At 46.9% G+C, this 25,961-nt stretch overlaps 1 protein-coding gene across 3 annotated transcripts in view; it reads left to right on the forward strand.

Annotated features, from left to right (window-relative positions):
- Positions 1–23,390, forward strand: part of VPS26C (VPS26 endosomal protein sorting factor C) — a 50,095-nt gene extending 26,705 nt beyond the window's left edge. For all 3 annotated transcript variants that reach the window (XM_030880891.3, XM_030880889.3, XM_060297802.2), the window contains exons 2-8: positions 7,656–7,799; positions 8,902–9,051; positions 14,099–14,179; positions 16,263–16,337; positions 18,068–18,218; positions 18,501–18,653; positions 21,903–23,390. In XM_030880891.3, the coding sequence (XP_030736751.1) occupies positions 7,659–7,799; positions 8,902–9,051; positions 14,099–14,179; positions 16,263–16,337; positions 18,068–18,218; positions 18,501–18,653; positions 21,903–21,985 (834 nt within the window). In that variant the 5' untranslated portion in view covers positions 7,656–7,658 and the 3' untranslated portion in view covers positions 21,986–23,390. The remainder of the gene's footprint in view (positions 1–7,655; positions 7,800–8,901; positions 9,052–14,098; positions 14,180–16,262; positions 16,338–18,067; positions 18,219–18,500; positions 18,654–21,902) is intronic.
- Positions 23,391–25,961: the final 2,571 nt, after the last annotated feature.

The following is a 25,961-nucleotide window of genomic DNA, read 5'->3' on the forward strand; positions in this document are numbered from 1 at the left end:
TTAATAGTGATGATAGTGGTCATCCTTCTTTTACTCCTGACTTAAATGCAGTGTATTTCATTTCCCGTTAAGTTTGATGCTGGCTTCTGGGTAAGGAAATATCCTTCTATTCTTATTTTACTAATAAGAATTTTATCAAGAATGGATATTAATTTTAGCAAGTGACTTTTTAGCATCTATGGAAATGACTCTACGATTTTTCTCTAGAGAGCTATTAATTGTGAGTTGTATTAATAGTTTTCCTCAACAGTTGAGCTATCCATACATTCCTGGACTAAATCCCACATACTTACGGTGTAATATTCCTTTAAGTTGCTACTGGATTGTATTGCTAGTATCTTATATAGGGCTTTTGCACTGGTATTTATAAGTGAGAAAAATATAGTTTTCTTTTTGTATCGGTGTGTTGTGTGTATAGATACTGTCTTACTGTGGTGTCACTGATATATTTGCTTTATTTTTTAAAAGAAATTCTTTACTTTTCTGTGCTTTGGAGTAGTTTAACATTGGAATTTTCTGTACTTTACACATTTGGAAATGATCTGTGAAAGTCTCTGGGCCTGGTGCTTTGGGGGGGCTTATGTATAACTTTCTCTGATTTTTCTATGGTGATTTATTTGCTTTAGCTTTCCTGTCTCTTTCGGAGTTAGTTTGGGTAAATTATATTTTCCTAGAAAAGTAATTCACTTTACCAACTTTTCAAATTTCCTTATATGCAGTTGAACAATGTGTTCTTTTATTCTTATTTTAATTACTGCTATATCTTTGATATTTATTTCTCGATTAGATTAATAATTTGTTTTGCTATTTTTTTTCCTAAAGAAAGACCTGTTGGACTTACTCCATTCAGGGTGTGGAGGTCAGCATGTTGTATATTGAGTTCAGTTAGTTATACTTTATTGATGTGTAACTAAGATGCTTATATCTTTTCTTCTTTTTGTCCTCTTTTCCATCCTGGCTAAGGGGGGTAAATTAACATTTCCCACAATGAATGTGTTTTACTCAGTTTTCTCCTGTATCCCCTGTGGTTTTTGCTGTGAGTGTTGATGCTGTGTTATTTGATCCACAGATAGTGATGCCGCATGTCTCTCCTGAGGGCTGTACCCTTTAAAAGCATACAGTGCCCTTCTTTGTCTGGTTTAATCCTTCTTTCTCAGAACTCAGCCTTGTCTGATATTAAGATTACAGCCCGCGATTTATTTCTTCCATTTGCTTCATATACCTTTGCTTATCCTTTCTTCTGCAGCCTTTCCAAATCCACCCTCACCCCTGCCGTTTTTAGGTGCTTCTTTGTCGTACAACATAAAATTGGGTTTTGCTTTGAGATAAAATCTGAATGTCTGTTTTTTAATAGGTATTAATTTAGCCTGTTTATTAATATGACATATGTTTGGCATTAATTCTGCCACTATGTTATCAATTGAGGGATTGGGTTTTTTTAAACATTTTTTTAAATATTTATTTTATTTATTTATTTGGCTGTACTGGGTCTTAATTGCGGCAGGCAGGCTCCTTAGTTGCAGCTCGCCAGCTCCTTAGTTGTGGCATGCGAACTCTTAGTTGCAGCATGCATGTGGGATCTAGTTCCCTGACCAGGGATCGAACCCGGGCCTCTGCATTGGGAGCGTGGAGTCTTAACCACTGTGCCACCAGGGAAGTCCTTGGGGTGTTGTTTTTAAAGTAGCTTTTAGAACATCTGCCTCTCTACAGTCTTATTTGCTTTATGTTGTTTGTATGATCTTCTAATAATTTGCAGTTTTATTATAATTCTTATCCTTACAGCTTTTTATTGTACCCTAAATCTTCTCTGTTTTAGATGTTACTTATTAATTCTCTACTATGAACAATGGTGAAATTAGTATAGCTCCTCTTCTTTCCTTCTCCCTTCTCTTCTACCAACTGATCTTAGTTATTTACAAATATTACCTTTATTGGTGTTTAACTTGTTAACTTTATTTGTACAACATTATTTGATTTATTAACTTTAAATCAGCACTGTGCAGTAGAACTCTCTGTGATGATGTGAATGTGCTATTTATCTGCCCTGTCCGTTGTGATAGCCACTAGCCATAATGTGGCTTGCAAGCAGTTGAAATGTAGCTAGGGCAACTGAGGACCTGAACTTTAAATTTTCCTTAATATTAATTAATATAAATTTAAGTTTAAATAGCCACATATGGCTAGTGGCTACCGTATTGGAGAGCATGGTTTCAATGATACGTTTTTAAACCCCAGCTGTCAAGGACAAGGAAGCCACGTACATTGTACTGCCTCCCACTTTCTAGCCCCTTAGTTGCCCAACTGGTGTTATTTAAGTAGTTTCTGCACTGTCAGGACTTGTATTTTGCACTCTGCTCTCTCACCATAACCATCACATACCTCTTAGTCTTATTCTTTCAGTTGAATGGACCCAGTCCTCACAATTGGTTTTGATGGAGGGTTTCTCTTGAAGAGTTATAGTTCACTATCTAATCAGTTCCTCAAGAAGGCTTTTTATGCAGTGCTCCTTGGGGTTTTGTTTGTTTGTTTCTGCACACGTAAAACTTCTTTTATATGTGAGCAATTGTTTAGGTAAGTCTAAAACCCTAGTATCATCACACTTGTTTCCTTGAGCATTGTAATGAGTATTGCTGTACTTTCATTTTGGATTGTATTTTGCTGTGAAGAAGTCTGCTTTTCCCCCTCTTGTAAGTGACTTTTCTTTTGCCTGACTCCTAAAGGATTCTTTCTTTTTTTAAGTAGAATAGTTCTACTAGAGTCTATCATTTTCTTAACCGTTCCTAATCCATTTGCTTTTTCAGTGTTTACAAATTACATCGGTAAACATGTTGTGTTCCATTATTTCAGTTTTCTTATTTGGGAACTTCATTATGCATATGTTGGATGTTCCTCATGGTCTCTTGTATTTATCTTTTTCTCTGGTGATTCTTTTTAATTCTTTCTTAAATTTTCACACGATTTGTTTGAATTTTCTCATTTCTGTCCTGTATGTATTTTGAACCCCTTTCAGTTTCACCTCCTTTTCTGTGATGGTTTTGTTTTATTTTTTCCTTCCATTTCTTTTCTGAGCTTCTCTTATATTTTTTATCTCTTTCTTTTGCCTCACCATCTTATCCCTGAACTCTCATAGCTCTGTCTTGTGTTCATCCCTCATAGAAGCAATTGCATCATGACGTTGAAAAATTCACGGTGAAATGCATGTTCACAGTTTCCATCTGCTTGATGGTGCTGTGTTTTTCTGGTGGGTAGTCATTTATTTGTTCAGTAAACATCGAGTGCCTGCTCTTGCTCTCACTCTACCCTTGTGGAGTTTACATTCCAGGAGTACAGATGATAAGTAAAATAGATAAGCACTTACGGAGTATTTTAGAAGGCGACAAGTGCTGCAGAGCAAAGTTAGGGAGGGGGGATAAGTGAGTGTTGAAAAGCGGGTAGTGCAGTTTTAATAGGAGTGGTCAGGGGAGTCCTCATGAGGATGCTGTCATTTGAGCACCAACTTGATGGAGAAGAGGGAGCGAGTGTGTGAGAAAAAATTATCCATGGCCCTTGTTGAAGATGGTAAAGCAGACTTTATTCAGGGGGGAACTGTTGCGATAGATGTAGGGACCACTGCAGTGGGGTCTTGCAGTGGCGAAAAGAGGCTCCACTCTGAGTGCAGTGTGGGCAAGTGGCAATTATCGCCAGGGAGCAGAGTGTTGGGGGGGGGGGTCACTGGATGGAAAATTACTGAGAAGAAACATCAGGAGGGTAAAGGAATAAACCAGCTCACAGGGTTCTTGCTGAAGGCAGGCCAGGTTCATCAGACACCCCCCGGGGCCAGGAGAGGTGGAGAATGAGGAACCTGGTCAGGTGTTGAGGGTGATGGATATGGAGGATGGTTCAGCTGACTTAGCAGAATTCTTGCTACAATCAGACGATGCAGAGAGGAACACGGAAATCAAAAGCCGAGGCCTAGTTGAAAAAGAGCTCAAGAGAGGCTGAGTAGGGCTTCCCTGGTGGCGCAGTGGTTGGGAGTCTGCCTGCCGATGCAAGGGACGCGGGTTCGTGTCCCGGTCCGGGAAGATCCCACATGCCTCGGAGCAGCTGGGCCCGTGAGCCATGGCCGCTGAGCCTGCGCGTCCGGAGCCTGTGCTCTGCAACAGGAGAGGCCACAACAGGGAGAGGCCCGCGTACCGCAAAAAAAAAAAAAAAAAAGAGAGGCTGAGTTTGGTCAAGGAGAGAGTCTTCGTCACGAGCCACGTGGGTTCTGGAAGAAGAGCATCCAGGTGGGGCAGGAGTGTGTGCACACGTCCTGAGGCTGGATGCGGGGGCCAGGACGGTGGAGAGGAGTGGCTGAGGGGGAGCGTTTAGAGATGAGGTCACACAGGTGGGGCTGGAGCCCCCCATCTGTAGGGCCGTGGAAATGACTGGCCTTTTTACCCTGTGGAGTTCCTTTACGTAGAAGAGCCACGTGGTCTGTGCTTTGTGTGTCCAGGCACCTCTGCTGGTTCTCTCAGTGTCTCCTTCTTGCAGGAGATGATTTATTCCTGCACTGCGCGGGCTGAGGTTTGACGTGAGTCTCTCTAACCTTTACCCCCGGCCCCCGTATGTGAGAAGCAGCTGGGGGGCGGGTCACAGCTCCTGCTTCCCGCGTGGGGCGTCGGGAGGCTCCCTCCCAGGTGCCCCTCACCTTGCAGAAGCGGCTTCCTGCAGCCGCGGGCCTCACTTCGCCTTTTGACTGCGCGGCCCCTGCTCGTCTTCACCTATTTCACGGCACTTAGCCGTCTCCTTGCTTCACCGAGAAGGGCGTTTGTGGTTTTGTGCCTTGTTCTTCTGGGTGATTTCCAGGAGGCCGGGCGGGGGCGTTGCTGACTCGACGCTGCCCTCCTGCAGCCCAGAGCCCTAATTATGGGTTTGGCATTAGATTCCGGAGAACAAAGAAGAAAAGAGTTGTGGAGTTCGCTAGCGGCCTCTTCCGTTTAGAGAATACAAAGTTACAAGCCGCAGCCTCTCAGCCCCCTCGGGAAGCCTCCGCGGTGGCTTCTGCGGAGAAAGCCGGCGGCCGGTCAGCCGGGGAGACCCGGAGACTTCGGGCGCCCCCGCTTCTGGTTTGGCTCTGGTGCCGGGGTTCCAGGCCTTCCTCTGGACTCGGCTCCTCAGGGCAGAGCCTGGAGGCCCCCTGCTGCGGGCTGGCCGCGGGCGCGCGCGGGACGCACCCCCGCAGGGCCCGGCTTCTGCCGATGCTGGTGGGAGTGTGGTGGCTGCGGGTCCCCTCTGAGGGCCACACGGGCGGGCCAGAGCGCTGGGATCTGTCTCCTCGTGTCGGCTACACGCACACGAGTGCGGAGCCTGCGTCTTTCTCTGTTTCTTAACCTTTCTCAGGGCAAGGGCCTCCTTGCTGATGTGACAAAAGCCATGGCTCTTCTCCCCCCGAAAATCAGCACACGCTGTACATTGTTTCCGGGGTTCATTGTCATCCTTACGTCCAGGAGGGGCTCCTCTTTGAAATCATGGCCCTCAGTGAGGGACCCCACTTATCACATCACGGTACCAGCGAGGTACCCTCGCTGTCCACGGCCCTGATCTTTTCTCCCTGTTGACCCTTCTAGGTGGAAGTCTGAGCGGGAAGTTCTTGGTGAGGTCTTGGGTTCTCGTTAATTTCAGTTATACAAGTTATTCTCTCCTCTCTCACCAGGATTAACCAAGAATTGTCTGGTACACCTAAAACAAATACAGTGTTGTATGTCGATTATACCTCAATTTTAAAAAAAAAGTGTCAGTCGTCTTCTTACCATGGGTCTTAACTCTTTGTTGAAATATCTGTTTTAAAATTCCTGGCTCCGTGGGCTGTACTTGGACTAATTCTTTATCTTTCTTATGTTGGTAGGAATTGAATGGACCTGTGTATTGTTAGAATGCCTAATTTATCTGCAAATATTATATGAATTTTTTATTTTCTCTACTATATTTCTTAATTGAAATCAAGGAATGACAAAAGAATCATAAAATATTTACTCTGCTAATTTCCAGGGTACTTCACTGCTTTTTCCTTCTTATGCCATAGGGATTAAAGGAAGGAAACAGTTCTATTGATGTCGTGATTATAATATGGTATTCAGTGGTCAACCCAGATCCTGTTCCCATGAGATTAACTGAATACATTACAATTAAATAGAAGCAGAACCAAGTACTATTGTGTTGTTTAATTGATAAAGTTCATGAATTGTTTTCTCTGATTTTAATTCTGGGACATACTAGTAAAGCATATTTCTTAAAATATACTAGTGGATTTAAATTCTTAAAAATCAGATTTTTAAATTTCATTTAGGTTGTACAAAAATTAATAGAATTAATTTTAATTAAATTTAAAAGTAAAATTAGTATTTCAGAAGGGGTTTCATTTAAATTCTCTTACGAGCTTCTTATGTTAAGAACAAAATGAGTTCTACCCCTTGAATTCTGCTTAAAAGGGAGCTGAGAGTGTTTGTTTAATTTAGACTTCAGCGCTTTGGGATGGGGAATGGGAAACAAAGCCAAAATACTTAGCATATTTAAGGGACATAGAATAGTCCCCGCTCCCAAAATTTCACATAATGTAAGAACTTGGTGAAAGTTTTTTCACCAGATGACTAGAGAAAATAAAAGGTAAACAGATTTAAACACCAGGAGGACAGATTTTTTTTAATGCTTTGATCTGTGGGGCCATTTTTTGTTTAACATCTTTTTTGGGGTATAATTGCTTTGTGGGGCCATTTTTGTTGTTTTTCTTTTTTTCATCTTTTTGTCAACAGTTCTGCCATCACATTACCATTTGAGAACAGTCACAAACCGTTTCTCGAGGTCATTTCAGAAACACGTTGTTTTGTGATTATTGTGGATTTCCTTTGGTTGGTGCTAGTTAATCTTCTCAACTTCCTGTTCCATGCAAACCCCAGTCGCAACTTGAGACCGTCAAGCCCACGGTGACAGGAAGGAATGTAGTTAATGTCCATATTCTGTGACTCAGTGATTATCTCCAGAGAAGTGAATGGATGTGAATGGATGCTCTGTTGTGAAGTCTTTCTTAAATGATTCATGAACCAGGGAAATCTGGGCTCGACTGTCCACCAGCAGGAAGCAGGCACAGAGGGGCTGGGGGCTTAGTGAAGGGCCGTGTGGCCGTCGGGTGGTATATCCACGACCTCCAGGCCCCCCACGAGGCTCTCTGGGCAGAGGACACCCGACAGCCGTGCTCAATTACTCATGTGTTTGACAGTGTGTAATCATCTTAGTCAGCATAATTGAGAAAGAACCTAAAGAAAAGGCTCTTATTGTGTCATATTCCTTCTGAGGAGATCGCCATACACGCTCCTGTGTAACGGTCTGTGAATCTGCCTTTCCCCCAGGCCCTTCTCTTTGCCCTTTTGAAATCAGACATTTGTTTGGATTCTCCAGCAGGAACGAAGGTGTGTCCGAAAGGCGGTGATGGGATGAGATTCCTTGCCCCCCGTTCCCCCGGGACCCCCCAGGGCCGGCCCTTCCTCATCCTGGTATCCAGGCATCTGGTCTGTGATAAGCACTCAATGACTGTCTGCATCTTTGAACAAATTGATGGTTACGGAGGCTGACTTTGCTAGTAGACCAGGTGGATGAAAGAGCCGTGCTAACGTGTTGGGTGGCTGTCTCCCCTCCCCCAGGAAATGCTCTCCGGGGTGGTGGTCGTATCTGGGAAGGATTCGGTCCAGCACCAGGGAGTCTCCTTGACAGTGGAAGGAACCGTGAACCTCCAACTCAGTGCCAAGAGTGTGGGTGTGTTCGAAGCATTCTATAATTCTGTTAAGGTAAGAATGCTAGCGTTGCACGTTTTTAGTTCGTTTTTCAAACGTCTGTGGTGGTTTTTACTTGCTGTCTGGCTTGTTATTTGTCGCTATTTTGCAAGGAATGGTGGTAGTCATGCTTTTACTATTTACTAATCAAACTGAAAAAACATTCAGATGTTTTGATTTTGAATATATTCTGTTATTGAAAGTCTGCTTGTTTTTATTCCCATTAGATAGGATTGGTGGGGGGGACTAATTTCAGCCATTAAGGAGACAAGAGCTCTCTGAGAAGTTGTGCCTGGGCCTTCTGGCACTTACGTTCCTGAAACAAAACTGTTCTTTTAACTGTTATTTTAATCCAGCTGCTGTTGGATATGGCATTCAGGTAAGATGCAGGTAGAGCCATTCTTTTCTGTCACTTAAAGTTCTGTGTTCTAGAAAGTGAAGTCTTTTTTCTATACTTATAGTTTCCTTTTCCTGAAGGACATATTATTAACTCTTTAAGTTTTGAAGGGGAAAGAGTTGAGAGGAAAGAAAGGTTCATTAAGAGTATTCAGATTCAGGACCTTCCCAGGTTTTTCCACAGTTTTCTTATTTTCTTCCATCAACACTTAGAGACTCACTTCAGAAGCTGTGGATTTTCTCAAAGTGATTGTAAATCAATGGCTTAGAGTACCTTAACTAAGTAAGGTGTAACACCTGCCTTTTAGGCAGGTTCCAGGTGTGAGTACTGTTTCCCTCCAAGGGCCCAGCCGAGGAGGCCTGCACGGGTGCCCTGGGCTGCGCGAGGGCCCCGCACCTTGCCAAGTGTCGTGCACGTCTGCTTCACTCTGAAGGTGGAGGTGCCCGCCGGAAGCGTCGTTAGGACAGTCAACTGAGATACTTCGGGATAAGGGAGGGACGTATATCAGATCACTTCCTACTGTGCACCAAACGCCTAAGCATCCAGTCCTGCAAATGAACCAGAGACCTTGGGCCAACTCACCGCTGACAGGGCATCAGGATGGTAGCGGCCGAGGGCTGGGGTGCGGTGTCTCAGGAGCTTATTTAATAGACGCAGTAACGTGAAAGAAAGTGCATCAAGAAGTGCTTGTTGATGGACTGACTTGGGTTTTCTTTACAGCCCATCCAGATTATCAACAGCACCATCGAAATGGTGAAACCAGGTAAATTTCCCAGCGGCAGAACAGAAATTCCTTTCGAATTTCCTCTGCATGTGAAGGGTAACAGAGTCCTGTATGAGACTTACCACGGCGTGTTTGTCAACATCCAGGTGAGCGTTTCCTTATCCCGTGAAGCTGACTTCACAACTTTTCTTCTGCAAAACAGCTTGGTCTTTCTTTCACTGAAAGTTCATAGGTGGACCCAAGAATTGAATACTCTGTTTATTGCTGAGCCCTCCCATGTATATTCTGTGTTGATTTCTCATTTTGCCCTGCAGAACATATGTCATGTATGACCATTATCTTTGATGGGCATCTAGGAGGACCCAAGCTGTAGCTTCTTTCCAAAATTCCGTTGTTTCTTTGGGGCTCTGTTCAGGCGATGCTGACACTGTAAGGGGTGCTTTTATTGTTGGTAGTAGACGTGCCCTCACTTCTCTCTGGCACCCACACTAACTTTTCTATTTTATACGTATAAATATCTCTTTGTTTCATACCCAAAGGCTCCCGCTCTGACATAGGCTTGTATTCTTTATTGAACAAACCTTGTAAATGAGGGGGAAGTGGATTTATGACTTCCCGTCTACCTCCGCTGGTTCAGGGTTCTTTCACAGTCCCTATTGTTGTCTCAGGGGCAGTTTGGAGTCATGACTCAGAGCGAGAGTAAGAGAGCCTTTCCTTGATTCAGCGGAAAGAAAGGTACTTTTGTGTTATCAGCCTTGCAGCGGTTCCCCTGCTGGATGAGACAAAAGTATTTTGTCTTACGTATGTGCAAGAGGGCTGGCAGTTAGGAAATTTTTTGATTTATTAATTTTTAGCTGATAACTTGGTCTTGGTAGAGACCATTCCCCTGCTTAAAATGTAGCACTTTTAAAATAGAAATCCTGCAAACACTTGTGAGAGTTAAACCAAAGGTTTGTCTGTATGTGAGTTTTATGTATGGCCTAAGAGATCGGTCAAGAAGAAACTCATGTAGTATGATGTACTCTATCGCAATAAATACCTTTCTGTAAAGAAAAACTTTTCGAGTCCTTTGTTATCGGTGCACCTGTTTCAGGCAATAAATATACTGAAGGCTTTGGGCAGCTCATAAGAAGTGACAGTAAAGTGTCTAGCTTCAAAGGAGACCCCTTGCATAGACATACAGATCGCTGCTGTAGAGACCCGCATCCTCTGACCAGCTTTCTAGGCTGGGAATACTTTCACCATGAAAGAAAGTATTGCCTTTTTACTTTCTAGCTAGACTGAAAATATCTCAAACGTTGCATTTTCAAAATTATTTGTATTCTCTTGCCGGAATCAGCATCAACCTGCTTTACCCGCACAGTCGTTCTTCGATGCTGCTCACTTAGCAACAGAAGCATATATTCGTTAGAAACTGAATAGAATAACGTCAGATTCTCTGTGGTCATACTTCTTACTTGTCACTTTCTTTTCCTGTGTTGATCATTCTTGTTAAAAGATTAATTTGTTTAAAATAAAATTGGAAATCTCACCCTTTTCCAAATATTGACAAGAAACCAGACAGATATGCATACAAAACTTGGGTTCCTGTATAGCTGTGTGTGAGTTGGAGACTAGCTAAAATGCAGAAGAAGAGTTCACATGCGGTTAGTTCTTTAGTAAGGTAAACAATCACCCCGACCCCCTTTATTCTGGTCATCAGATTTTACCACTTGGAGGGTGAACCTCAGAAGGCTACAACTTGGAATCCTGCACCTCCCCAGATATCTCATAAATTTCTGAAAACGTAGAGATGTCTTCTCAACCTCAAATTTATAAGAGCTTGTCACCTTACACTTACCACTAGATTGAACATTTATTAGAATTTTGCCACCTTTGTTTCATCTGTATTTATTTTTTTTCTGAATCATTTCAAAGTTAGTTACAGAATCTTGACAGTTTGTTTCAAAATACTTCAATATCTATCACCAAAAAATAGGGACATTCTTCTACATAATCCCAGTTAACTATTTTCACAGCTATCAGAATGAATAAAAATTCCCCAATATCATCAAATTGTCAGCTCTTATTCAAACTTGTCATTGCTTCTTTTGAGAAATATACTTCTTGAGAGAAACTAGGATTATAGCTTCTTGATCTCTTTTTCATTCATCAGTTCACTCATTCACTCAGTCTCTAGATGGGGCTTTTTCTACCCTCCTTGTTGGACAGTGGAGCAGGTGCCCTGCAGAGAGGCGCCACACGGGGCATCACCTTCTGAGTGCCATCGCTTATCGAGCTTCCCGTGAAGAGTCCCGGGTGTGTGACTTGGGATAGAAAGTGTTGTTGTTGAGCCCTAATAACATCTTTCTCAGATTATACGGGTGCAAAGACATTTTGCATTTATCCTCTGAACTGTGTTATAGTAACGTAATGTAAAAACAGGAAAAATCATAAGACAGAATAAAGGATTTAAAATGTAGCCGGTATTAAATTGTCAGCTTGCAGGGGCTGGACTCGTGGTAACTTCTTAGAGGGCTTGATCCTGTTTGCTCTGATTCTTCTTCTCAGCCATCCTGCATCCATTTCTCATCTTGTTAGTAGATAGAGCATACAGGAAGCCGGCAGTCTTTCTAGTCGTCTCCTGTGCAGCCACTTTTTCCTTTAAAAGTTGTTTAAATCACAGGGAAGTTTTATTATGGTTGTTTTACTCTTGTGGCCATACTAGCAAGGTTTTATACTATAAAACACAAAATACAGCAGTACCAACATGTCTGCTGAAATTGTGTGTTCAGATTCAAATGGTAGAGGTGGTAGTCCTCCTGTTGACAGACTCCTTTCTAGGAGTCTGCTTTAAATCTGTTGACACGCGTTTTCTTTCCTCGTTCCTGTCCTGTGTTTACTGACAGTCGAAAAAAATCAAATCTTGAGAGTTCCCGGGCGGTCCAGTGGTTAAGACTCCGCGCTTCCACTGCAGGGGGCACGGGTTCCATCCCTGGTCCGGGAACTAAGATCCCACAAGCTGTGCTGTGTGGCCAAAAAAAAAGAAAAAAAATTTAAGCACTTAACACAATTCCTAAAACATACTCTCAGTGTTTTTCCTCTTTTCTCCATCTTTCTCCCCTTCCCCCCACTTACCACCAGCTGCCTTATATTAGTAATTATTGCTTTCACACTTAAAAACCTTCAGTGACCAAAAGTTGGTGCCCGTTACACTCTCTCATCTGCAAGTTATAGAAATCCAGCTCAGACTGGCTTAGCCAAAAAAGGGATATTGGATCATGGAACTCTCCATTCCAGGGGACCGTCTAGGCCAGGGCGGGCACCGGTCAGCCCCCAGCTCGGTGTTCTCGGGGGTGAAGCTGGTTGTTGGCCGGCGGCCACAGGCTTACAATCTCCTGGCCTGGCAGCCCCAGCAGAAGGGACTGTTTCCTGTGGCCAAGCAACAGTCCTGCCTTTCTGGTCACTTCCACACCCCCGTGGGATGGGGGGAAATCAGCCCCGCCCAAAGCCCTGAGACTGAAAATGAGGAAGGGACGTTCCCATCGGGAAAACCATCAAGGAGACCAGGCAAAGCCCGAGTAAAATGCTGCCTCTTCTAGGCAGCGTGTGGGCTGTACAGGGGAGAGACAATGGACGTGCATACGTGCATGTATATATTGTATATTATACACACAAACATAGCATATACATATATGGTACAGCCCTCGCTGAGCTTGTCTGGTTGGGGAGACCAGATTGAAATCTCGATAGATAATATCTATATCTATATCTATATCTATATCTCTGTATATATATATATGAAGGCCCTTGCAGACAAAGGTTGATTCTTTTTTTCTTTAATGTTTTAATCTCCCAGGAGTACCTTAAATACATAGCAGCTTCTTATTTAACGTGGACAGATTGGTCATAATAGTTGTAGCTTCTTGACTCAACTGTGCATATAGTTCCAGTTCTACAAATTATTTTAATGTTTTTCTCGGATGATTAAAACAACAGCTCACTTTATCCAACATACGTTCTGTGATTTTTTTGTTTAAGATTAACATTAAGACAGTGATCGTGCTGTAGAGTTTTGTTACCACACAGTCTGTCGTGGACCGGGATGTGAAGGGACAGTCCCGGGTGAAGCCAAGCTTTCGGCTCAGGGCCCATTGCAGCAGGTGCACCGGCAGTGGCTAGTTCAGAAGGACAGCACAGGGACAGCAGAGGAGTTGAATACGGCCAAGTTCAAAGCAAGCGTGATGCTCCATCCCTTTCCTGTCCACGTTCTTTTGCTCGCAGGATACTTCTTTGCTGGCCAATGGGGGGGGGCCGAGGAGAAGAACAGGACTGGCCGTTGGGGAAGCTGGCTGACGGATCTGGGGCTTCCTTATACGCTTCTCTTTACGTTTGCATACATTTGAATTTTCTAAAATGACAATTTTGCAAAGACTTTCCCCTCTTTTTTCCTCCTAAGGTTAAGATATGAAGAGCTCATTTTGAGATGCCCTGGAGGCCTGAGCTCCAGGACTCAGCACTGTCACTAGCATCGCTTCCCTTCCCCACGTGGGGCGCAGCTCTGCCCTTGCGCCGGCACCCAGCGCGGTGCCGCCCATGCAGAGAACGCAGCGAGTGAGAGCGAGTCGGGGGCTGACCCACATCTCCCAGGTTGGCCTGTGAAGTCTAGATGCCATCCAGGGGTTTGCAGTCCTGCTGCTGTGTTTTCTCATCCTTACTACAAAACAGCAGCCGTTTTACCCAGAGCTGCTGTGTGCCAGGCCTTGGCTTACCACACGTTACCTCGCTGGGTCCTCACTAAGGTGGTGTTAGCGAGCAGGAAGCTGAAGCTCAGGGAAGCTGTGCTCCTTGTCTGGGCTCGTCCGGTAAGGCAGAGGACCGGGTGTGAGCGAGCTGCTGCTCCAGGCCTGCCCTCCCGTTCTGCCTCTCTGCTCTGTCCTGTGTTACAGGGGAGGCTCTGCACCTGTATTCCAGGGGGTCCAGCTACAGAATGGCCGCGGGAATGGTCTGAGGAATAACCTTAAAGTGTTTTTTTAATAGCACTGTTTTTGTTCTGAGCATTAACTCCCCCCATTATGTACATTAATTTCATATAACACATTAATTGGACAAAGTTTCCCTAAAATATGTTGACTGACTTGCCTCTTTGTAAGAAATTCCTGGATGAAAGCAAACCATCTGAAAGGATGTATTCTCCTCTGCCTTTCCCTCCAGTATACCCTGCGCTGTGACATGAGGCGGTCCCTGCTCGCCAAGGACTTGACCAAGACCTGTGAATTCATCGTCCACTCTGCTGTAAGCTGCACTCGGGGGCTCTGGGCTCAGTAATAGGAATCCTCTGTGGGGTCTGGGACTGGACCCCACTTACAAGCAATAAGTTATCCTGGTAGTATTTTGTGGATACTGGGGAGAGACTCGGGACTCCTGGGTTAGAGACAGGGGACTGGATTTCTCCCGGCATGGCTGGTGTCAGCATGTGTGTCATTCCCCTGGGCCAGAGCCCTGTGGGGTGACGCCACGGGCCCAAAGGGGCACTGCACCTGAGGGGTTTGTGCCTCAGCTGCGGAGCCCCAAGCTGGGGAATCCGCCTTTGTTACAGCAGGCAGTGAGCAAGCCTGCTCTTTGTCCTGGAGGGAGACCTCACCTCGTCCCTCAAGGCAGCTTCAGCGAACAGCTGGGGGAAATGGCCCAGCCCAGGGAGAGAAGGCCAGGGCCTTGCATTCTCGGCCTGTACAGCAAGAACATGCAGGGCTGCTCGGGCCGGGGTGGGGAGCCTCTCCTGACACCTTCTGCTAGTACTTTGCAGTGACAGAGTGTCCTTAAAGATTCCTCTCACGTGCCAGGGCTGCAGGTGACACATGGTGGTGAGTAGTTGTGCCCACGGCCCTGGATCCCTTTGTGTCTCAGCCTCTCCAGGTCCTTTGGGGCGGGGCCTTTTACACTATTATGAAATGTCCATGGGTATCTTGTAGTGATGATTAAGTGAAAATGTAAGACCGATTTCTTGTGCATAAGATTGGCAAAATCGCTGATGCCCTTGTGACTTTTTAGGATTTCCAATATTTGTAGTTTCCCTGTTTATAAATTTTTAATAATCATAGTGTTAAGTATTTCTTTCAGTGATACAATATTTTATGTAAAATATGATGAAAATATTTATCCTTTTTGGAAGTTAACTTGATTTAGATGGATATTTTCCCTTTTTCCAGCAAGGGTTTTCAAAGTGAAGCAAAGAAACTTTTTCGTATGTAGATTATCCCCTAAAAAAGTCACCTGCCATTTTAGGTGCTAAATCAAAAGCGCCTCCAACTTTGTGAAGAAGAATGAGCCCGAACCCAGCCCCCCGCCCAGAGCTGGGCCCGCAGACCCTGGCCCCCGGCCCACGGGTGGCCGCAGAGCTCGGGCTTCCTCCCTGCTCCTGGGGGTCCGCCCGCACTCGGCCTTCAAGAGTCTTCGGGACTGATTTCACTAGAAGCCAAACCATGCTGTGACCTGTAGTACATGAAGTTACATACTCCTCTGTATACTGTGAGGAGGAATACATTACTCCCTAAAGAACACGTTCATGAACCTATTAGTAAAAAGAATATATTCAGGAAGAATGTTTCCTAGAATAAGCTTTTGGTGAGTGAGTGAACTTGGCAAATCGGTCGGTGCCCTTTCTCCTCCACGGCTCCCCGGCCGTCTGGGCGCCAGTGGCCTTTGGGCCCCAGCCCATGAGTAAACGACACTGGGCAGGCCCCGTGAAGCTTGTCTGTACTCATGGGTTCCGCACGTATGTAATGTGGAGATGCTCCTTGCTAACTAATTACGGCAACATATAATTAATTATGTTAACATATAACTACGTTATAGGTGTGATTCTTCCTGGTAGACAGTTGTACAGCTGAGTGGCTAACTGCCCCGTCCTTGGAGCCAGGCTGCCTGGGTTTGGACCTCAGCTCTGCCCCATGCTTGAGCCACCATGTGAGCCCTCTGTGCCTCACTGTCATCTGTGAAGTGGGACCAGGGCCAGTAACAGCTCTGCACAGGGTCATGGTGCCGATTCAGTGGCTTTTATTCTCAGAAAGAGGTTCAGAATAAATGTCTCCCAACAATACTGCTCTGTTTTTAAATTCTGGACCTGAAAGGGACCTTAGAGACTAAGAAGCCTGTCCCCTCATCTTACAGATGAGGAAACTGAGTCACGGGGATGAGGACCTTGGACAGCACACAGCCTTCCTTGTTTCTTGGCCGAACTGTGTTTAGAATCCAAGCGTCCTGCCTCTTAGTGCCAAGGTCTTCCTGGTTCACGATGCTACCTTGTGTTTCCTTAAATGGGGAAAGGCAAGTCTGACCTGTGGACTCTCTGCTGAGTTTGGTTTCTCCTCCTCTGTAGCCTCAGAAGCGGAAACTGACTCCGAGTCCCGTGGCCTTCACTGTCACGCCTGAAACCTTACAGAATGTCAAAGAGGTAACGTGTTCCTTACACACCAGTGCCAGGGAGGCTTTCTTAGTAACCGGATCCCACTGACAGACTGTTGCCCACCTGTTCTTTACTTGGGTATCAAGTCATCAGCAAGAGGAAATTTTTGTCTCTACCCGAAATAGTCTGTATTTTCAATTTTACTTTCTTTTTAAATTCGGTAACTACTTAGCAGAAGGATTGTTTTTAAAAGAGAGGGTATATGTTTATAATTTTTTACTGTCTTCTCCCAGTTTTATTGCACTGTGGCCAGAGACCCCTCCCCTGAGCCCCAGGGCTGCCACTGCCTGTCAGGGGGGCCGCATACCCTGGTTTTTCAGCTGGGCCCTTGGTCACTTGTCTTTTGTGGACGTGGCTTTTCCTCCCTACCCTAACCCTGCATTCTGCTCCCTGGACCCTCCTGACTGGGGTCGGGTCAAAGGCCAATTTGGGAGGATTATTGGCTTCATCTTGCGAGAGGCACAGCTGAGGTGGGGGTGTGTCATGGGGAGCCTTTCAGAAATCCATTGAACATCTCTCCCTTCTCTGGTTTCTGGAGCAGTGACCCCAGGAGGCCAGTCAGATTTTCTTCTCAGGAATTTGAACCTTGATTGGAAACATGCAGTTGCCTAAGAGAATTTTAATGGGAACTGCTACTGCTTTTTCCTTTTTCTAAACAAATAGCCTCTTTCAGTTTTTTTTAGAATTCTGTCTTGAATCAAGACTTTTTTTAGAGTTCTTTGCCTTTGGGGGCTACCAGGTACAGAGCGCCCTTGCTCTTGACCTCCAGTACAGGGCACCACCCACGCCTGACCCACTGACCCTTGAGGTGGGGCTGGTCAGATCGAGATGAGATTCAGGGTGAGATACTGACTGGGTTTCAAAGACTCGGTATGAAAAAGAGAATGTGAAACATCATTCATAACTGTAAAATACTGATGATGTGTGGAATTGATAATATTTTGGATATATTGATTAATTTTACCTGTTTCCTTCTACTTTTTTAATGTGGCTACTAGAAAATTTTAAATTACACAGTTGCTTCACATTTGTGGTTTCCATTATGTTTCTGTTGGACAGTGGTGTTCTAAACTCTGAATTACCTGCAGTAACTGGGACACAGCCATAGGAAAGACTGCTAGGACAGATGTCTCTAACTCTTTAGTTCTGTTTTTCCCGTGGCATCGTCACTCACCCATGACCATTTTTCTCTGTCTGAAGAGAAAAGGTCCATAGGTTTTTTAGTCAAGCATTGAAGAAAATTGTTCTCTTTAAATTTCCTTGAAATAAAGTTAATGTCTTGGTTTTTCAAAATTGTATAATTGGGAACATTTAAAAATTGATTATCTTTTTAAAACCTCTTTTTTTCCTTTTGGTTGTCCTTAAACACTGTCAGCAACTTCTTTAGACATTTTTATGTCATGTCCTTTGTGAGAAGGAGTGCTCCAGACCTGATCTAGGCAATCAGGATGCTTCTGTGAGAGAGCTGGGCATTCTGTGCCAGCAACATCAGGTGCCTTACGCCTGTAGATAGCTGTTGAATAATTCAGTCTGTTACTTAAGTTGACAGAAAATGTAAGTACTATTGTACCTTGCTTCCCATTTTGTAAACCAGGGTCCCAGTGGATTTTATAAAAATTATCTGACCCTGTTTTCAGTTTTTATTTGTACCAAAGTGACTTGAGTACCTTCTCCTGGCGCCTCCCACTCCTGATGTGTCTGTTTGTGTCTTGTTTTAGAGAGCCCTGCTCCCCAAATTTCTCATCAGAGGACATCTCAACTCGACCAACTGTGTTATCACACAGCCACTAACGGGAGAGCTGGTGGTGGAGAGCTCGGAGGCCGCCATCAAAAGCATCGAGCTGCAGCTGGTGCGCGTGGAGACCTGCGGTAAGGTCCCCACTCCGTCCCTGTCTCCCGTTCTTCCCCTCCATCCTCCGTGCCCCCGCTGCCGCCTGCCCTTAGCCACGAGCTCGCCTCTCGATTCCAAGAAACGTATGTTTGAGGAGCGTGGGATGTGGAGGGAGGGAGGACTCCAGAATCCTGCAGAGACGGGGGGAGAGCAGGTGAGTGGGCTGATGCAGGCTCTCCTAGACCCACGCAGGGCCTATGGCTCAGCCTGTTTGGACGTTTGCTGTGTTCTGACCGCGTGATGCTTTCTCCCTGCTCCAGGCTGTGCAGAAGGGTACGCCCGCGATGCCACAGAGATTCAGAACATTCAGATCGCCGACGGGGACGTGTGTCGGGGCCTCTCTGTCCCCATATACATGGTCTTCCCCCGGCTCTTCACCTGCCCGACACTGGAGACCACCAACTTCAAAGTGGGTACGTGTGCTGCCCTTGGGGTGCCCCCGGGAGGGGTGCAGCCACCGGAGGGGACAGGCCTGCTGGTCTGCTGGGGTCAGATGCAGCCCAGCGCACCCAGTCCTTCGGTCACTCAACAAAAACGCAGGCAGAGCAGCTGTGTGGCGCTGAGGGTCCCTGGTGAGCAGTCCCGGCTCCGAGGAACTTGTGTCGCCCCCCCCCCAGGGGGACAGCGTGGGCTGGGTAGGTGACCACGAGCTCTGTGAAGGACACTAACTCAGCCAGGGACCAGCCGGCCGGGCGCATGAGGAGGTCAGGTCGGCTCCCTGATGGGCTGGCATTTGACGGAGGCGCGAGACCCGAGACAGCCCAGTGTGAACGGTAATCTTCCCGAGGGCTTTAGCTCCAGCAGCTGAAGGTGTGTCGGCCATTTTCCATGAATGCGTCCATGAATGCGTGGGTAGATATTTTGACCACAAGATCTGAATCACGTGACAGATGCAGTTTTCTATCCTGCTTTTCCTCCCTTCACTTTATATTATGAACCTTTCCATGGTTTTAAGTGTTTTTATAAAGTATTTTGATGGTGCATTCATCCTAATAAAATGTTCCTGCTTACGAAGTTCAGCGGAGAGCTTACTCCCCACCACAGAGACACAGCAGGACGGACCCTCGGGCCTCTGCCCTGGCTGACACGACCTTCTGCAGCCTGACCAAAAGACCACAGAAGTGCCCCCGGCCTCTGTGCCACGCGCAGGCTCACTGGTGAATAGATAGAATAAGGAGCTTTTGGTAAATGGTTGTTTTTATACCCATTTCATTGAGAAATGGGAGCACAGTCCCTAAGGCCAGTGTGTTTTCTTAATGTCATACTCCCCCTAAATCATCTAACATACACTATTACTAGTCCAGAGACAATCTTTTTTTTTTTTTAATTAGACTGTGATTTTACTTTAAATAATTACAAATAATGTAATTTAAAATTGAAGAAAGTAGAGGGAACTCCCTGCCGGTCCAGTGGTTAGGACTTGGTGCTTTCACTGCCGTGGCCCAGGTTCAGTGTCTGGTCTGGGAACTAAGATTCCGCGAACTGCATGGTACAGCCAAAAAAAAAAAAAAAATTGAAGTAAGTAGAATTTCATCACCGAAGTTGAGTGTATGCTCTTTGTTTTAAGAGAGGGAAAGGTGGTCACACCTGGCATCACGGGGTGCTTCTCGGACCTTGCTGTGCCCTTGTGTGAGCGTGAGCCCCGGAGCCCCGCCAGCCCGGCAGGCTAGAAGCACAGTCTAATACAGTGGAGCCCTCGAGTGCTTTATCTGAAACGTTATATTGTAGCGAGAACATAATGCGGTCAGGACACCCTTGTCAATAGAAATGAGGGCGACAGACCCAGCTGTTCACCGAATACAGAGCACGGTCAGCTGAAAGATGACATAGGGTCAGACTTGACCCGAGCTGACAAGGTACCATGCTTTTTCTCAAAAACTGTGTATGGTTACTGAGTAGGTGGTATACGCCCACTGTACACAGTCCAGAGGCCGCAGGGCCTCGAGTGCAGAGTCGGTGCCTGCAGCCCGCAGGAGCCTCCCAGCCACAGCCTCGTGCCAGCCTCGCGTGTCCCCCCGGGGTGCTCCCTGCCACGCTGCACACCGTGTTCTGAAACGGGTGTTTATTGGGGAGCATACACTACAGTGCTGCATGAGCCATGGTTGGTTGAACCTGCAGACGCAGAACAGCTGTGGAGGAACTGCTGAGTAAGGGGCAGCCTGTAAACTCTATGCAGACTGTCAGCCGTGTGCAGGGTCGGCGTTGTTCAAAGGTCGGCTGTACTTGATTTGAAGTTGAGGAGGAGCTTGTCTGTTGATTTCTCAACTTGTTTTTCCTACGTAAACTTCAGAAAAGGTCCAAAAATTATTTTTTTCTGCTGTACTATGCATTAGGCACCTCTATTTTCTGTGTGTTATATTTATCAGACTTACCAAGTGTCCATATAAGATTTAATGAGGTGCCTGTGATTCTTCCATAGAAATAACGCCCTCAGTCCCTCAGCCAAGACATCACTGATGCTTTTGTCCTCGTGGCTCCTGTTTCGTCTATTTGGGGGCTTGCGCAGTGGCTGCCCCGTCAGCTGGGGGGGTCCCGCAGGGAGGAGGTGGCCCACGGTCATTGAGCGCCACAGCCTCTCGTAGCCCCTGGGTTGCTGTTGCGTGGCTGGCGAGGTCGGGCTCTGGGTCTCGGGTGCGGGCGGGGTGAGCCCCGCGTCCTGCGTTAGGCGCACATCTGGTGTACCCCTTCACCTTGACCGCAGGGGGCTTCGTGTGCACGGCCAGGCCCGTGGCGTCCTCCAGCCCAGCTCACGGTGCCCCCCGCCAGGGAGGACCGTGAGGTGGTTAGAGGACCTGGGGAGGGATGGTGCCGGGCAGGGCCAGGGGCTGTTCCGGTGCCTGACCATCATCAAGGAACAGAAAGGAAAGGAACAGGGTGCGTGCTGCTGGTGCACAACTCCTGTCCCGGCTGATGCTTGGCGAAGGTGACAGCCACACACGGGGACGTTGTCCTTGGGCCGCAGGCGGGGTCCTGGACGAGCTGACCCCCAGCCCCTTCCCCAGCTGAGCCCTGCGCTGCAGTGCTGCCTGCCTCGCTCTTCATGCTGGGGAGGGACCCGGGCTGGACTCTCTTCGGGGACTCCCTCGTCACGCACGCCCCTCTTTCTGTCAGTAAGCTTACCCTTAGCGGCTGGAGAGCTGGGGAGAAGACTCCTGTTTTCTGAAAGGTAAAAGAGGAATGTTTGAACAGGTGTTGTAGGGAAACCAACCAGTATCCAAAGGAACTACAGTTAGACTGTTTGCTGTTTCTGAACATTGTTTCTTGCCTGGGCTGGGAGACGTGTCCCCAGACAGCGGTGGGCCAGTTTGGAGTCCACTCTCCCATTAAGAACTGTAGGAAATGTAAAAATAAAGCCAAAGAGTACACGTGAATTGACAGGATTCTAGAAGATTCTCTGCAGTAAAGACGAAGGACAAGGAGAGTGTTTGGGGAAGCTGAGGCCTTACAGCGTGTTCCAAGGTGAGAAGACCAGCTTACTTAGGCAGTCCCGCCAGTGTAGCATCTACACTGATTCTCCTGGACGCTTGGGATGACGTACGTGCAAACCCACGCAGCGCCCGGTGCTCCCTCTATCGAGAGCTCGCTGCGCCCGTGGTGGGGTTGGTGTTTGGTTTCCGCTGCTCCGGGCCGGTGGGCATAAAGCCTGTCCTTTCTCTTCCCAGAGTTCGAGGTGAACATCGTTGTGCTGCTTCACCCTGAGCACCTCATCACAGAGAACTTCCCGCTGAAGCTCTGCAGGATGTAGGCGGGAACAGGGGGAGATGCAGCCGTGCCGACCTACGGGAGCCGAAGCCGGCGGCAGCGAACTCGCTCTCTTGATGGTTCTGTATCAGAAATGAGTCTGACCCTTCTTCCTCATTCCCTCGAGGCCCCTCTAGTCAGAGCTTCCCTTTGAAATTCATCAGGATTTCTTCATGGCGCTGGCAAGATCGTTTCCCAGAGAGTAAATTTCCTGTGACTCCTGACCAACCTGCTCCTTCTTAGGTTCAGAGCACAGTTGTAACGGAGTCTGAGCTTTGCTGGAAAGTGAGGTCAGGGACAAAGGAAACCTCCCGTCTGGCCGACGGTTGTGGCCAGGGCTCCTGACAGCTCCCCAACCCCGCAGGGTGGCGACAGGCGTGCTGGTTGCTCATGACGTTGGCGGACGCCCGCCAAGGAGGGTGCTGCGGCGCCGCTGCAGATGCGCAGCGTGTTTCCCACTCTCTTGTCTTCTATAACATTTGTCGGGATAACTTCAGAACTTCTGGGGACCTGGGGAAAGTATGCTTCGCCCTCCCAGGAGGGAGGGGATCTGGTGACCACGGCTGGTGCTGGAGTAGTTCTGAGTCTCAGGACCTGGTGTGAAGTTGCCTGCTGCCGTCTTCCCAGAGTCCGCTTAAGTGCTAGGTTCTGTCGGGGATAAAAACACGTGTCCACGCCCGTCGTTGTTGGCTGGGTTCTGAGTGGCAGGGGACCCGGGCCCAGGCCAGCAGCGAAGAGCCCTCTGTGCTGGGCGGGGCCTGGACCTGATGAACTTGGCCCACCTCCATCCCACCTGAGGGACCTACGTTGGCGGGGTCGGGGGAGGTAGTCCGGCCTGAAGCCATTTTCTCCCTCGCCTCCTGTTGGGATTTGCCGTGTACGGTGGGTCTGTTACAACACACTTCTTCCTTCACATCCTGCTGTTTCTCTGGGTCCACAGTTAACCTCAGAAGTAAGCCGCGCGCCGTGCACGCTGCCTGGCCTTCCTCTCCTGAGGGAATAATCATCACCTGAAGAGCTGCCAGCAGCCCGGCCGCCTTTATCATTTTATTCAACCTCGAGGGGCCCGAGTGAGGGCCATTTCCTTGCGCTTCCTGGACGGGCACCTCCACCATAAGTTATTAAGGAAAACTCGGACGTTTGGGTATCTTGGGCAGCAGCAGTCCCTGGCTGGAGCTGGGGGTGTCCGTTGTCAGGTTCTCCTATTACAGCGGGAGGAAGGGGAGGTGAAGGAGAGAGGCCATGAACTAGAACAGTACATTGTTTTGGGAAATGCCCGGTTAGGCAGGGGCACCTTCTGGCTCTTGGAGCTCCAGCAGAAATGGGGCCTTGCTCTGGTTCTCAGCTGCATCGTGAGTTCCGCAGGAAAGGTGGAGACGTCAATCCGAAATAAAACGTTTAAAAAAGAAGCCAAAATATTGTGCCTGTCTTCACCCAGAGCTCATGTCCGGAGCCTACCTGCTCCGGTAGCTGGGGGGAGGTGGGTCCCTGGTGTCATTTCTGCCTTCTTGAGGCTCATAATTCCGGAGCCTGAGTCTGAATTACCTTTAAGACCTTTGGGGTAAGATTACCCCCCACATACTGGGGGCACTTTGGGCTATGGCAGATCACCAGTGCTCTCCACAGCCCCTCTCTGATTCCCTTCCGAGTTCAGAAATAGGGTTGCATTTCCGTGGAGCCATGCCCACCTGACTGGGGACTGACTTCCAACTCCTTTGCAGCAGGGTGTGGTCATGTGACAGGGAGGATGTGGGCCCCTTCCCGTGGCTGGACGGGAACAGGCCTACTCCCCACCTAGACCATGCTGAGCACAAGGAATGTGTGAGCCGAACAGCTAGCCTCTCACCTGTGTCGCGGTCACCGGAGAGGGAAAGGAATGGGTCATCTTCAGAGCACGGGATTGCTGGGTGTCTGGGCTGCAGCAGCCCTGCCCTGTCCTGCCCTGGAGCTTGTGACGTAGGGTCCAATCCCACCCGTGCCTCTCGTACAGCCCGAGGTCCACATGCATGTAGTATGAAGAAATGCTCCTTTATCTTCATGCCCACCCTCTGCATCAAGATTCTTAAGGGTCCAGAACCTTTCCCGAGCCCAGCTGGTCAAAAACCAGAGCGGGTGTAGACCAGCACTCCCCGGAGCTGTTGCTGACCTCATCCAGCCACCCCAGGACCCAGCTGACCCAGCCCTACCCAGTAAAACCTCCCTGACCAGAGTGGAAGGAAAACAGGCTGGTTTTCACTGTCACTAACTGTTCTAGAGATCTAAACGATTTGGTTATGTTTTCCTGGGAGAAATGTCAATACCAAGATAAATTCTGTGATGACAGCTGTGACGCAGCCCTTTGATCCTGTGTTCTGGGAGGAGAGCTGCTGCGGGCTGGTGAGTATGGTGCTACTCTTGTCTGGTGCTGGTTCCCACACATCCTTGAAACCTGCAGACACTGCTTCCTCAAGGGAGGCCACCCTCCCCGAGGGCTGGGCCGCTCCCACTCAGGGGCCTCCACGCAGATGGTTTCAGTTGCTGGAGTGTTGATAGATACCGGCCATGTCTGTGCATCTAATGAGAGCAGGAGCTCTGTGAGCATTCATTGTTATTCTGGATCAGGCCCTGTGCTGAGTGCCATGCATGTATTATCTTAATTGTGTAGCAACACTATGAGGAGGGAACTCTTATCCCCATTTAAAGTTGAGGGGATTGCGGCTGATGGAAAGACACAAAGACATCATTTGTGCCTGCTTCTTCAGGACTCATCAGATTTGGGGGAGCACCTGCTTGTTGAAGACCAAGGGTTGAGATAACACTAGAATGTTTGGTTGCTTGTCATCTGGATCAGCTGTCCTTTCTCCAGGAGAGGCCTCTGTTTGATTCCCTTGACAAAGTCCAGTAGTGGCAGGAGGCTCTGTGAAGGTCCATGAAGAAGCAGCTCCAGAGAAAAGGATTTCTGAGAGATGGGGTTTGTTCAGCAAGGGCCCCATGACAGGGGATGTGATCACTGCCTCCCATCTCGATCAAGGATTAGAGTTTTAAGACCACAACCTCTGGGTCTTACGTGACAGAAGTGGGAGGAGCTTTTTCTGTCTTCAGATGAGCAGCCACCTGGGGGAGGCTGGGCCAGCAACCCAGACCTACTGCTGCTGGATACACCAAGAAAGGGGTGTGCTCAGACTTAGCTGTGGAAAAGTGGTAGAAAAGAGCAGAAAAATAAAAATCTTAAATACTCATTTTTGTTTTAAAATAGCTTCAACATCAGTATATATTAAGAAAACTCAAATTCAAAACCCAGTACAGTAAAAGAGCAGACAAGTTTAAGAATTGAGTATTTACTTCCTAAAATGTTCACCACCATGTTCCTTTATATTTTACAGAAAATACATACTTTTCAATCCATGGAAAAATTGCAAAAATCAATGAAAGAAAAAAACTCAGTAAAATGTTAACATGTAGAAATTGCCCAAGCCACATACTCTATCATAATGCAATAAAATTAGAAATTGATACTAAAAGGAAAATCAAATTCAGTATAACCACTTGTAAATTTTATTACATTCTTCAAAGAGGAAACTAAAACTTCATTTATGGACCCTTTTAGATTTAATGAAAATGAGCATACTGTTTAGTAAGAGCTTTGCACTATGGCCAGTGCTGCAGTCAGAGGAAAATTCATAGCCTTAAATGTTTTTATTATACCAGAGAGAATGAAGACTAATGAGTTAGGCATTCAAATTAAAACTCTAGATAAGCAAAATAAATAGGAAATAAACATGATAAAAGCAGGAACCAATTAATATTGATATGAAATTTAAAACACTGGAAATTTATAAATAAGTCCACAAATTTATACTTTGAAAAGCCTAATTCAACCGGCTGATCTTTAATAGAACAAAATGAAGTGAAGGGAGAAAAATATGTAACACTAGGAACAATTTCATATTAAAAGGAACCTGATAAGAGTTATAATATTACAGTATGTGCATTTCCTGCTA

Source organism: Globicephala melas, chromosome 4 (assembly GCF_963455315.2).
Source record: "Globicephala melas chromosome 4, mGloMel1.2, whole genome shotgun sequence".
In the NCBI taxonomy this organism is placed as follows: Eukaryota; Metazoa; Chordata; class Mammalia; order Artiodactyla; family Delphinidae; genus Globicephala; species Globicephala melas.